Source organism: Carcharodon carcharias, chromosome 2 (assembly GCF_017639515.1).
Source record: "Carcharodon carcharias isolate sCarCar2 chromosome 2, sCarCar2.pri, whole genome shotgun sequence".
NCBI classification, from domain to species: Eukaryota; Metazoa; Chordata; class Chondrichthyes; order Lamniformes; family Lamnidae; genus Carcharodon; species Carcharodon carcharias.
Genome location: NC_054468.1, coordinates 216536461 through 216551250, shown reverse-complemented (window position 1 = coordinate 216551250; position 14790 = coordinate 216536461). Strand labels below are relative to the sequence as shown.

Sequence of the window (14790 nt, the reverse complement as noted above, 5' to 3'; positions counted from 1 at the left end):
AACAAAAGTAGTGCAGCATTTTTTTTTTACACATTAAACGTAGCTTAATTTCTCCAAAGGCAGCTGAATCAACACTGGATGGAGGGTTCAAATCTCAGTTTCAATGGGCATTGCTACTGTGGCTTTTTTTTTTTAAACAGGTTCACCAATCAGTCCTATAAACGCATGGTGGGTGACAAAAGAAAAATAATGTAGGGAGAGAGGTCTCCCTACAATGTGGAACAAATCAGGTCAGGGCCAAGGATGGGAATAGTAACATAGTAGTAATGTTGCTGGACTAGTAATCCAGAGCCCCAGACTAATAGTCCAGAGACGTGGCAGCTGGTTAATAAATCTGGAATAAAAAAAGGTCTCGGTAATAATGATCATGAGACAACTGGATTGTCATAAAAACCCTTCTGATTTTCTAATCCCCTTCAGAGAGGGGAATCCGCTCTCCTTGTGCAGTCTGGCCTACATGAAACTCCAGACCCAGCAATGTTGTTGACTCTTAACTATCTTCTGAAATGGCCTTCCAAGCCATCAAACTGTCACAGGGGAAACAAAGCACCATGAGTGTACCTACACCACATGACCTGTAACAGTTCAAAAAGGCAGCTCACCACCGCCTTCTCAAGGGCAATTAGGGACTGGCAACAAACGCTGGCCTAGCCAGCGACCCTCACATTCCAAAAATGAATTTTAGAAATGGTGTTGGTAGCACCCACAATGTCCAAGGGCTGGGCTGGGCTGTCCTCCCAGGGGAGATGTAGGGGAAGAGAATTTGCAGAGGGCAGAGGAAAGGAACTTTCTCTGCTCAGCTCGTCCTGTTAAAATCGGGAAATTATTTGAACTAGTAACTCCTTCAAATTCAAAAGTAGAACTGCAAGTTATTTTCACAGCCCTGGCGGGGGTCAAAAGGCAGATCAACGTCTAACTGAAACACAGCAACAGACACGGTAAAGTTACATGCATCTAACAAACCAGAAATAGAACCACAGTTATATCCACTGTTGCTACAGCTGCAAACAGAGGGGGGGGGAAATCAATGTATAGTTGCTTGTGATATAAAGAGTACATACCAGGGAAGCCAGAGTTTATCTGGATGGTGGTAATACTGGGAGATAGCTGGGGCAGGCCAGATTCCATGACACGCTTGTCTTTTTCAAGTTCCTGAATTCAATGAAAGGATTACGTTTTGTTTCCACTTTGAGGGCAGCCACAATTTGATGAAACATTAGCACCAAAAACACAATATTTTTGCAGTATTGAGTTGGAACCCTGACACAACCAGTGTTACCATACCTGAATAAACCATTCTTAAGGTCAAGCACAACCGTGATTAAATGCTCTCTTCATGCCCCAATCTATTTTTTTTTTTGAATCCTTGGACTATGACATTGGCATGTCCTTTGCTTCTGTCCTGCTCTCCTCCTCTATTTCCTCCTATTCATGTTTGTCCATCTCTCGCTCCTTGCTCTTCTGTATCCTACTTAATTTCTGTTACCACTCAGTTACACTTTTGTCTCTCTCCCCTTCTACTTAACTCTCTCTCCATCCTTCATAATGACCTTGCTCTTTCCACTTATGTCTTCCTTCCCTTCTTCGTTTCTGCTACTTTCCCTTATTAATTTTGATCTCTTCTGCATTTCTGTCTCTTGTTTTCCCTTTCCTCACTTCTGTCTCTCTCTTCTCATCCTGCATTGTTACTCTATCCCCTCTTTCACCAGTCTCTCTCTATGCCCTTTTTCACCAGTCTCTCTCTATGCCCTTTTTCACCAGTCTCTCTCTATGCCCTTTTTCACCAGTCTCTCTCTATGCCCTTTTTCACCAGTCTCTCTCTATGCCCTTTTTCACCAGTCTCTCTCTATGCCCTTTTTCACCAGTCTCTCTCTATGCCCTTTTTCACCAGTCTCTCTCTATGCCCTTTTTCACCAGTCTCTCTCTATGCCCTTTTTCACCAGTCTCTCTCTATGCCCTTTTTCACCAGTCTCTCTATCTCCTCTTTCACCAGTCTCTCTATCTCCTCTTTCACCAGTCTCCCTATCTCCTCTTTCACCAGTCTCCCTATCTCCTCTTTCACCAGTCTCCCTATCTCCTCTTTCACCAGTCTCCCTATCTCCTCTTTCACCAGTCTCCCTATCTCCTCTTTCACCAGTCTCTCTATCTCCTCCTTCACCAGTCTCTCTATCTCCTCTTTCACCAGTCTCTCTATCTCCTCTTTCACCAGTCTCTCTATCTCCTCTTTCACCAGTCTCTCTATCTCCTCTTTCACCAGTCTCTCTATCTCCTCTTTCACCAGTCTCTCTATCTCCTCTTTCACCAGTCTCTCTATCCCCTCTTTCACCAGTCTCTCTCTATCTCCTCTTTCATCAGTCTCTCTATCTCCTCTTTCATCAGTCTCTCTATCTCCTCTTTCATCAGTCTCTCTATCTCCTCTTTCATCAGTCTCTCTGTCTCCTCTTTCACCAGTCTCGCTACTTTCTTTTTCACCAGTCTTTCTATCCCCTCTTTCATCAATGTCTCTCTATCCCCCTTTCACCACACCCTCTAACTACTCTTTCACCAGTTCTTTCTCTATCTCCTCTTTCACCAGTTCTTTCTCTATCCCCTCTTTCACCAGTTCTTTCTCCATCCCCTCTTTCACCAGTTCTTTCTCCATCCCCTCTTTCACCAGCCAGTCTATCACCTCTTACATAAACTGCACAGGACACAAAAATCACCTGCAGGCTTGGTAATGAAGATTGGCTTGGACATTTCCACTCTGCGATCCATAGTTATCAAATTAGCGCTTCTGAACTGAACTGTGTGAACTAATTTGGCTTAAAGATAGTCACAGTGTTTTTATTTCATAAAATTGGATACAATCAGAATGCCAATTAGTGATCATAACCCATGGGATTCAAGGACAAACGAGAGAACATTTCAAATATTTTTCAGCATTTATTCAATAAACCAACAGCTTCTCTTAAATTTACAGTGGTTAGTTTCGTAGATGTCAGGGATGCCTTGAACTATGGTAATGTTTTGTGTCATGCCCCCGCTTTCTGATTGGTGCAATGTAAACTTGTATCAGAAGTTTATTAGCTCGGTATGCTGAATGTTTCAGGGAAGAATATCAATGGCCCGGATTTTCTGATGACAGCAGTGGCAAATGTTGAGACCCAAAGGAAGTCCCGAACCGCACACAAACCTGGGAAGTTAAAACTTTCCATGGGCAGAATTACACTGCCTGGGGCCTTCTGAGAATGTCTACAACACTGACCTTAGACTTGTGCTTGATGCTTGGAACTTACCCAGTAATTTACCCCAGGATACTCCCATTATTAACCGCAGACATAGGACCTGAGTTGACAGTGATTAACAGCGGGAGTTGTTCCAGTAGGCCTAAAACTTCATTTAAAACTAAATCTCCCCCTCCAAGCCACACTCCCCCGCTACCCCAGTGAAAAAGGCTAAGAGCACACTTCTAATCCCAGTCAGCAGTGACTGCCATGGCAACACTACGGGCTGGAAGATCAGTACTTATATTTCTGTGAGATTTACAAATTAGGAGCAGGAGTAGGCCATTCAGCCTCTTGAACCATAAGTGGTTTGCTATTTCAATCTTACCAGCTAATACATTAAGAAAGGTTAGACTTAGCGTATTTCTGCAATGTCTATCTACATGACTCTCAGCCACACACTCCCTCCCACTCTCAGTCTGCTGGATAGCTGTAAACCTCAGTCCATCTGGGAGACATGTTGACCCTGGCGTCATCAAGGTCACCTCTGGCACCCTGCTTCTAGAATGGGCTGGACACATCTCCATGCCTGTACTACATACTCAGCATTGCTGACACCATTACAAAGCTGAAACATTTATCTTGAACAACCTGTAATTCCAATTATTGTTGTATAGTCGTATGAAGACAGATTTATAACCTACCTGTTCAGGCATGCTGGTGGCCACTGGAATAAAAAGATTTAAAAAAATAGGTTAATACTGGAAAATTGAACTGATTTTTTTCACATTAGCACATGTATATAAAGGCAGTGACTCAAGGTTGTAGAAAATTAAATGTTATATGTGGGACCAAATGCAAGATTTTTGAAAACTTGGAAAAATACAGCAAAAAGTTGAGTTCATTTGGATTGTGTGTGTATTGCACTGAGTAAAACTAACACATGGACCCACAGCAGGCAGCCATTATTGAACTAACTTTATTTATACCTCTACAACAGAGAGGCTAGCAGAAAGGACAATATAACAAAATTGTTGATCTTGCAATATACTACATTCCGTTGCCACTTAAAAGAAATAACTTATGCATTAAAATGTAAAATGGTAAATGTGACTAAATCAGCACAATAATATTTGAAATTTAATAGGTTGGGTTGCATATTTGCTTTTACTGTAATCACAACCAAAACGTAAATGACTGATACTTACAGAGCAACTTACATAGTTTTTCCTTAACATCCGTATGTGCTTAACAAAAATATCATCATTTAACAACAAATAAATGAAAAAAAATGTATTTCTTATTCCTCACACTACATAACTTATCTGGCCTCTTTCTCTTTCTGTCTGATTATCTCCTTCCATCTCCATTAGCTTGAATTTGCTGTCAACATCTCCGACCGTGTCAGATCTGAACTTTGATTACGACTACCAATGATTGGGACTGTGACATCGATTGATTTGTCTTAATCAAAGACCCTGACTCACTTTTCAGTACTGGTGTATTCTGTAATATTGGCAAAATTTCAGTTTATTTTCAACTTCCACTTTCTTTCTGACTTTGGGCTTTAACAGGTATTTGGATTATAGGAGGTTTATCATGCTCTCCCTTTATCAGATTTCCTCTTTCAAGCAAATGATCTACATGACACTGACAAAATCTCTCTCCAATCTTCACTAGATATAAGAATGCATCTAGTCTCTTTATAACAATTCCAATCACACACTTCTCCTGATCACCTTGATGGTTTTTCACCATGACCTTCTGGCCAGCACCAAACTCTCTACATTCCATGCTTGGTGTACCATGACTCATCTTCACTCTGTCTTTGCTTTTCTCTTACTTTGTCATTGACATCAGATTATGAAACTAAACCTTGTCCTAGGATCATGTGTAAAGACTATCCCATAAGGTGAGCAACCTGTTGTAGACTGTGGGGTTATTGTGTAAAAGAACAGAACATTGTCTAACCTGTATCAAAGAGAAACAATGGAAATTACTGCCTAGCTTGTCACCAAGCACATATTTCTGCAAAGACCTCTTCGCAATCTGTAAACTTCTTCCTGCACCACCATTCGATGCTGGGTTGAGTGGGACAAGAGCTGTGAGGCTGAACAAGTCAATAAATTCAATGAAGAAGCTCTGTGTCTTGGTTTTGGCTTCACCACCCAGCTTGGATCCTATTAACATTGAACATCTTCCCATTAACTAATTTAGAAAACAAAATCTTAACTGCTAGGCAGTGGGTAAGTATCATCCTCAATCACCTAGTTTACTGTTTGCTTATAGTGCCCACAAATCCAAACAGACCTTTCTTTTTGAACTACCACAGTGGGTGTGGTCCATTCACTGCTTTTCACCTTCTTAGTTGTCCCTGTTCTTTCTAATCTATTAAGTTCTTTACTTACCACATCTACCTACACGTAATGCAATGGCCTAACCTTGAAAAATGTCAGCTGTAATATTGTCCTTTATCTTGACTTCAGCCTTGTGATGCCTAATTTTATTACTTGGTCCTCCTTACTCAAAGACTACTTTGTGCTCTCTTAGCACTTTCTCAATGCCAGACATCCTCTTACTGGCCCCTACTGTAAATAACTCAGCCCTTCCCATCAGGGAGACTTTGTTCCATCCTACTACTACCAATAGCAGGTAACAGGATGCATCGTCATATTCCACCCTAACACTAACTTCAACTAACAATGCAATACTGTTACTGGAATAACTGGTCAGTTTCACATGAGTTTTGCATAATGTGACATGACTCAGATTTCTTTTACTCTTTTTCCTAGATAACAGACAAGGCCACAGCTGTATCAGTGATGACAGTATGTTGTGAATCTCTGGCTTTCGTGTCTCCTGTGGGATCTGGAATTATATCTTCAACCCTTTCACTCTCAGCTTCCATGTGCTGTTTTTCTTGCTGTCCAATTGAGTATAACTATTAATCTCCCTGCTCAATGACATCAACTTCTATTTCCACTTCCACCATACATGCATTCGAGGACTCCCAGACTCCTGAACTAGCTGTAGATTTACCATGACCTCAACCTGATGCATGGCTGTGACTTGGAGCTTTACCACAACCTAGAGCATTACTGTTTCCTCTGCTCCTCCTCAGGATATGACTGACTTGCCCCCAGGCATAGCACTTTGACCAGAAATAGGGGCATTTAAATGGCTTAGTAGCTACCATGGCAATGGTAGCATCTAAATTTCTGATTCTGTGACTGTGAACTTGGTGCCATGAGCTGGATCCTGCTGTAATTTGGTGGACCTCCCCTTCTGGCTCAGGAAAATAACTCTCTTGCAATTTGCAACTATCCCTTTCTGCTATTTCCATGTCTCTTCACACAGACCTCCTCCCACATCAACTCATTGCCTTTGCTCAAAACCTTGGCCTGGATTTTATTGGTCTTTAAGCCACCTATGAATGTGTCTCTAAGGTGGATTTCTAAGTTTGCGTCATATCCACAGTGACGAGAGAGCTTCTTTAATTCAAGAGTGTAATCTACAACAGTCTCGCTTGGCAACAGCTTCCTTTGACAGAACATAATTCTCAGTGCCATTTCATTCTTGGTTGTGCCATAATGAGTCCAACCTTAAGGTTGGACGGGCAGGTCCACTAATAACTTGAATGAGTTTTTAAATGGCCTCAATTGGCCATTGACAGTTTGGTGGGTTCACAATTGATTCGCCCGCACCCCCGCTGACCTGAAAATTGAAATAACGCGGGGTGACATCGGCAGTTCCACCCGACATCATCCCACATCATTTTACACGCCGGCGAGTGGGCCCCGCCCCCGCTCGCCAACCTAAATATCCTGGCCAAGGAATACTTTGGCATGGGGAGCAGGCAGGGGTTGCTGGTAAACCTGTGAAAGCAGTGAGGAAGGGGCATGGATGAGTGGACCTTGACACTATCTTTCTTTCATCTTTGCACCAAGATTAACATGTGGACCCACAGCAGGCAGCCATTATTGAATTAACTTTATTTACACCTCCCCAAAAGAGCGGGCAGTGGAGAAGGCGATATAACAAAATGCTCAGATCTTGCAATGTACTAAAGATTGATCAAAATTCCGAAGGTAGAATATCCCACAGATTGCACTGTCCATCAGGCCTGATGCATGCTGGTTATGACAGAAAAGAGGGCTGGCCCGAAATGTACAACTTCAGAAGAGGAGTCATGAATGAAAAAAATACATATCTCAATCCCAGTAATGTACTCTGTGTTTATTTTTAATTCTGAAATGGTCATCAATAAAATTGGTTTTCAAAATAAATGTTAATACGACAAAGAATCACGTCATTTTACAGTGCAGAGGGCTATTTGGCCCATCAGTTCTGTGCTGGCTCTCTGAAAGGGTTAGCCATTTAATCCCATTTCCCCGGCCCATCCTAATCCCCTTCAGCATTTTGTTTAATAGTAAACTCTTTTCCCGACAAGTCAATCCGCCTCTTAACAATTCAGTGTATAAAGAAAATTCTCCTAATCTCTCCCTTTGATTTTTTGATGATAATCTTGAATTTATGCTTTTTAGTTACCAACTCATTTACCAGTGGAAATAGTTTTTTCATGATTTATATGATTAAAACCATTCATTATTTTGAACATGACTATCAGATCTCCTTGTAATCATCTCTGATCAAGTTTGAACTTATAACTAAAGACTCTTGTCCTTGTTACCATCTCAGTAAATCTCCTCTGTACCCCTGTGATTTTCATGCCCTTTTATAAAATATGGCCCCAAAAATGGGCACAATATTCAAACTAAAACCTAATCAATGACTTTATAGGTTTATTTTGTTCTCAGTACTCCTATTTATCAGATACTCAAACACTATCTTACAATTTTATTTCTCACTTTTAAAATTTAGGTATTTAAATCCTTAAGTCTCTGCTTTTAAAATGTTACCACTTTGTACTTATAACCTTCCCTTCTTACTCGCACAACATACCAGCTGACATTTCTCTCCACTCAATTCCATCTGATATCTTCCTGCTCTTATTAATAACCTGCTTTGGTTTTTTTTTGCCTGAAGTCACTGAGTCAGCCTAACCACACTTCCTATCCTGGACTCCTTTGCGAATTTTGATATTGTGTCCCTTATATCTAAGTCGAGACCACTTGTACATAGTGAGAACAGAAGATCAGCTAATTAGAGAATACAGTATCAACTGTGGCTCAGTTGGTAGCAGTTTCCTCTGAATCACAAAGTTTCTGGTTTCAAGTCCCACTCCAGGGCTTCAGCACATAAAACCAATGCTGAAAATCCAGGCAGTGCTGAGGGAGCACTGCACTGTCAGAGGTGCTGTCTTTCAAACAAGATGTTAAACCGAGATCCCATCTGCTTGCTGAGGTGGATGTAAAAGATCCCATGGCACTATTTCAAAGAGAAGCGGGGGGTTATCCCTGATGTCCTGGCCAATATCTATCCCTCAGTCAACGTCACAAAAGCAAATTATCTGGCCATTATCACAGCTTCAACCACATTTCATAAAATGTGGACTGAATATGGGTGTTAGTCTCGATGCTATCACAACCAAAGCAAAAGAGCAACATTTACACCATTGTTTAAATGTCTCCAATTTTGAAAAGCATCCATTAACCACTTTTTTCTGTCCTTTAGCGAAATTCCTAATCAAACAGTCATATTTCATTTACTGCACTTTGTGTTTATCACTAAGTCCCTGGTCAACCTTCATCAATCGCCTTTTGAAAATTCATATATGCAACGTCCACATCATTTGGGTAGATTGAAAGGATCTCAGAATCCCATTTTGAAGATGAGCAGGGGACTCCCTCAGGTGTTCAGCCCAACATTTATCCCTCAAACATCATCATGAAAAACAGATTGTCTAGTCACTTTCGCAATGTTGTTTGTGGGAGCTTGTTGTGCACAAACTGGCTGCCACGTCTCCTACATTACAACAGTGTACAACGCTTCAAAAAAAATTTCACTGGCTGCGCTCCTAGCCAAGCTGTTCCACTACAGCTACAAGACTGGCAGCTACCCAGCAACATGGAAAATTGTCCAGGTTTGTCCTGTACACGTAAAAGCAGGACAAATCCAACCCGGCCAATTACCACCCCATCAGTCTACTCTCCATCATCAGTAAAGTGATGGAAGCGGTCATCAACAGTGCTGTCAAGTGGCACTTGCTTAGCAATAACCTGCTCACTGATGCACAATTTGGGTTCTGCCAGGGTTACTTAGCTTCTGACCTCATTACAGACTTGGTTCAACCATAGACGAAAGAAGTGAACTCCAGAGGTGAGGTAAAAGTGACGGACATCAAGGCAGTATTTGACTGAGTGTGGCACCAAGGAGCCCGAGCAAAACTGGAGTCAATGGGAATCGGGGGAAAACTCTCCGCTGGTTGGAGTCATACCTAGCACAAAGGAAGATGGTTGTGATTGTTGGAGGTCAATCATCTCAGTTCCAGGGCATCACTGCAGGAGCTCCTCAGGGTAGTGTCCTAGGCCCAACCATCTTCAGCTGCTTCATCAATGACTTCCTTCCATCGTAAGGTCAGAAGTGGGGATGTTTTCTGGTGATTGCACAATGTTCAGCACCATTTGCAGCTTCTCAGATCTGAAGGAGTCCATGTCCAAATTCACCAAGAAATCTGGGCAATACCCAAGTTTGGGCTGATAAATGGCAGGTAACATTCAACAAGTGCAAAACAATGGCCATCTCCTACAAGAGCGAATCTAACCATTGCTCCTTGACATTCAATGACATTACCATCGCTGAAACCCACACTATCAGCATCCTGGGGATTACCGTTGACCAGAAACTGAACTGGACTAGCCATATAAATACTGTGGCTACAAGAACAGGTCAGAGGCTAGGAATCCTGCGACAAGTAACTCACCTCCTGACTCCCCAAAGCCTGTCCACCATGTACAAGGCACAAGTCAGGAGTGTGTTGGAATACTCCCCACTAGTCTGGATGAGTGCAGCTCCTACTACACTCAAGAAGCTTCACACCATCCAGGACAAAGCAGCCCACTTGATTGACACCTCTTCCATAAAAGATCACTCCCTCCACCACTGACACACAGTGACAGCAGTGTGTACCATCTACAAGATGCACTGCAGATACGCACCAAGGCTCCTTAGGCAGCACCTCCCAAACCCATGACCACTACCATCTAGAAGGTCAAGGGCAGTGGAATCATGGGACCACCACCACCTGGAAGCTTCCCTCCAAGCCACTCACCATCCTGACTTGGAAACATATCACCGTTCCTTCACTGCCGCTGGGTCAAAATCCCTGAACTCCCTCCCTGCAGCACTGTGGGTGTACCTATACCACATGGACTGCAGTAGTTCAAGAAGGCAGCTCACCACCACCTTCTCAAGGGCAATTAAGGATGGGCAATAAATGCTTGCCCAGCCAGCGACACCAACATCCTGTAAATGAATTTTTAAAAAAGAGCTTTGGGATATCCTAAGGTTCTAAAGGACGCTATACAAATGCAAGTCTGTCCCTATCAATACATCCTGTTAGCTACTCAAAGTAATGCACTAAATTTGTCACAGATGATTTGCCTTTACACAAATTTGTGGCTTCTGAGAGACTCTAATAACTTGGCAGTTACTACCATCACCTACTGATATGAGGGAGCAGAGGTAGCATGCACAATCAGTAGATTGGGGGTGTATTCAACTCAGACAACCATAACAAAAAGTGTGATCGGAAACACTTGCTGAATGTCACACATCCTGATTAGAGGTAAGCAATGTTAACTTGCACCATTAATCACATACAGGAACTATGCTTATTTATGCATACTGAAACCCATTATGAAACAACAGCTTATTTATTTTCCCCCCTCTACCCTTTGTGAGTAAGAGCTCAGAGGGCAAAATGGGCCAATTGATCTGCTAATAAGTCGTAAAGATCAACAAGACCTCAGGTTAGAGCCCTGATAGGGTGAAGACTGGATCAAGCAGAGCTTTGATGTTCCACCACCGTCCTATTGTTGAGCAGCCCACTGGTTAGTCCAAAGAGGGTATATGTGCACAATGTATAACAAGTTTACATAGTGCCCTCTCAGCAGTGGTGGCAGAGGATTCAGGGCACCACTATGCTGCCATTAGGACAAAAAGCAGCATGTTGGGCAATCTCTGGTGCCTGCACAGGATGCAGGGTTGGAGTTGGGAGAAACAGACAGAGGCAAGTGGTGTACTAACTTCAAGTTGGTGATTACACCCCTTCCATCGTCACTCAGTGTCTGGGTTCACAGATGGGGAATTGGTGCTGAAACAAAATACAGGCAGGGAGTAGCTACTGTACAACCATTCACCAGCATCTGTGAGGAGAGGGATGGGACGAAATTAGGGACAAAATAATTTGCAGTGCAGGTTGATTTTGATAATGTTTCCTTTTGAAGAGAAGCCACATATTCAAAAGCAAAGGCAGTTTCAGCCATTTTCTCCACAATGTCCGCATAATATTAATCATAGTAGTTGCGTGAAAGACCTGCTTGCTGGTCAAATCCTAAACTGTCCTCCTAACAACTGTTGATTGCATCAACTGACACATTAATAGACTTGATCCTGTTGGAATTCTCATCTCCAATTAATATTTCATTGGAGCTTTCTTCGTTGAACAGTCTGCCTGATTGTTACATTTTGTAGCTTCAGTAAGAAAGTAAGTATCGTGCCAAAAAGACGGCGGCATTTTCCAAATTGGAACCCAGACAAGAAGGTAAACATCATGCAGCATCTAAATTTGCACCTGATTGATGGAAAGACTGTGAGAGCTCTAAGCCACGAGAGACCATGCAGTCTTTTACAGTGCAAACTTGTGTTGAGTACTTTCAAACACTTAACATTTCCAGTAAAATCAGCCCTGTGGACTGCTTGGCAAAAGGGACGCAGATCTCTTTTCCCTGAAATAACAGGGGAAAAATTTATCCTTTAATGAATCTATATGACTGAGGATGCTGAACGTTCACGATTACTGAGCCTAGCCTTTTTTAATTCCAGATTTATTAATTCATTGAATTTAAATTCCACAAGCTGCCGTGCTGGGATTTGAACCCATGTTCTCCAGAGCATTAGCCTGGGCCACTGGATTACTGTGGGCCCACCTAAAACATCAAACTTTCATTATTTTATTTGTCTATGGGACTTTTGATTTCATTTTAAAAGTTGCAGCTGCCCATACAATTGTATTCCAGGTTTAGAATCTTACCCTTTCATAATTAGTATTCATAAAAGTATTACAGGTTTTACATTTAGAAGCAGATGTTCATCTATCATCATATGGGATTGCAACAACCCACACCTATAGAGCACCTTTAATGTAGTGGCATGTCCTTGGGCACTACATTAAGGGGGTGGGTGATGTAAAGGAGATCAAGCAGGAACTGGGAAGAAACAAAGTGGGTGAAGATATGTCTAGAGGTAGACTTTGAGAAACTTCGCAGTTGATGACATTAGACATGCAGGACCCTTTATTAGTAAACCATGGACAGCTTCTAAGTGAGTTTAGAGCGGGTGATGCCTGTAGTTAAGAGTTGAGTTTTTTCCCTAGTAGCGGGGCTGCTACTGGAGAAGGAGGGGATCCAGGAGGGAAGAGTGGAAGCTGGTATTTGTACTAAAGTATAGTTTAACAATAAAAGTTATGAATCTGCTGCATGATTCGGCTAATGGGTGTCCACCTGTGAAACAGCAGCCAGAGAATGTACAGCTCTGAGTGTTGAAGGCTCCGACCCCCAACAGTACAGCTGAGTGTGTTGGAGAGGGAATGGGGAGCTGAATGAGAAATGTAGAGAATTCCCAAACTTCAAAGAGTGGAGAAGGCGAGGTGTGATGTTGGCTGGAGGAGGTTATAAAGGTAGGTGAAGAAAAGAGTTGACGTTTCGAGTCCTCATGACCCTTCTGTCGAAGGGTCATGAGGACTCGAAACGTCAACTCTTTTCTTCTCCACCGATGCTGCCAGACCTGCTGAGTTTTTCCAGGTAATTCTGTTTTTGTTTTGGATTTCCAGCATCCGCAGTTTTTTTGTTTTTATAAAGGTAGGTTGATGCCTTCAGCCAGCAGTAGCAGATGGTTACACAGCATCAGTTAACATGTTAGTTAAACGAAAGGAGGCAGGTTCATGCACAGAATGTTTCACTGGAAGTATAACTTGGATCTTGCCCGTGGACTACTGCAGAGAAGGTTCAGAATATCTTTGAGCCCAATCTCATTGAAGTGCCAAGGATTTTATGTAGAAAAAACATGCTGAAATTGCTTCTTGTGATAAGAATCTTGGCAATTATTAGTGCAATATCGCAGTAAGACCTGATGCAAATTCCTCTGTCTAGGATTTTAATATCGACATTGATATATTGAAAGTAGACGACCTCTGTTAAAACAGCAGAGAGCAAAATTTGAAACAAATGTGTTGAGCAGTCATATGATAATATCGCATGGCATATGCTCAGTTCTGCATTGCACCTGTAGTTATCCTGATTTCTCCACACATTAGAGTCTTTAAAGATCATGTCTGGAGAGCAACAGTCCTAAAACACAAGGCAAGATAGCATTCCAAAGGATCAGGGATTTACAGTGGGTTACTAGGAGTATGTGCACTAATGTCCTAAGTGTTTTGCTTTATCTGAATAAGAAATATTCTAGAATAACTAATAATTAACAATATCATTAATTCAATCCAGGAATAGAATGAAGGTAGAAAATGATAGAACCCATCTTCCAGTCCCAGCAGAACGATGGGGTCCCAGCCAGCAATTACCAAATTTAAAAGATCTTTGCTGATGGTCCACTGGGAGATTCTCTGCCAATTTCCAGCCAGAATGGCCTGGAATAGATTGTAGGGACAATTATTACTAGGCACTCACTGATTGTAGGAAAAGGCCGTTGCCTCTGGCACGGCCAAGGCAAAACTTATTGCTGGCATGCCTCCAACTCTAATGTCATGGAATTGGAAAGAACTAACCTGCCCATTTTTCAGACGCTGCATTTGGAAAGTGGCTGGAACCAGTCCAGGAAACTAAGATGAGACCTCAAGGCTAATCCCACTGAGTGAGCGGCCAGTAATCGGGTACAGCCCTCTCAGCAAAGGCCAGAATCTGACTTATCCATCTCGCCCTCAAATGGCCTTAGGTGTGCCAGAAAGCAAGCAGCATAGTGCAGCCAAAGCAGTGTCAGGCATGAGTGGCCAGCTCACACCCCAGCACAAAGATATTCGGGACCAACTTGCCCTGAGACATTACCTTGGACTCTCCCAATTACTCTCCATACAGGAAAACACTTAGTACGAGCACCAAGAGGAGTTCTAGATGAGACATATTATACGCTATTATGGAAGTGGGAATACTAAGGTCAAAACATTGCTTGTAGGGAACTAAACTAGTTGCACTTTACTTCAATGCTCTCCAGGGTGTTCTGTTATGACGGAGCGAAATAAACAGGTTAAAGGATGGCATTAGAGAGACCAATAGTGGGGATGGTGTACTGGGTCATTGCATTTTGCAAACAAGATCATCTGGAGTTATCCTACAGAGTCTATTCATAAAGAACCTGTCATGTATTATTGTGGCAGCAGTGGCTGTTTCTGAGT

At 42.3% G+C, this 14790-nt stretch overlaps 1 protein-coding gene across 5 annotated transcripts in view; it reads right to left on the bottom strand.

Moving 5' to 3' along the window:
* The window catches only part of ltbp1 (latent transforming growth factor beta binding protein 1), a 383746-nt gene that overhangs the window by 158294 nt on the left and 210662 nt on the right, over positions 1–14790 (bottom strand). For all 5 annotated transcript variants that reach the window (XM_041215598.1, XM_041215616.1, XM_041215607.1 and 2 more), the window contains 2 exons: positions 3908–3930; positions 1062–1152 (listed from right to left, as the gene is read on the bottom strand). In XM_041215598.1, coding sequence (XP_041071532.1) covers positions 1062–1152; positions 3908–3930 — 114 coding nt within the window. The remainder of the gene's footprint in view (positions 1–1061; positions 1153–3907; positions 3931–14790) is intronic.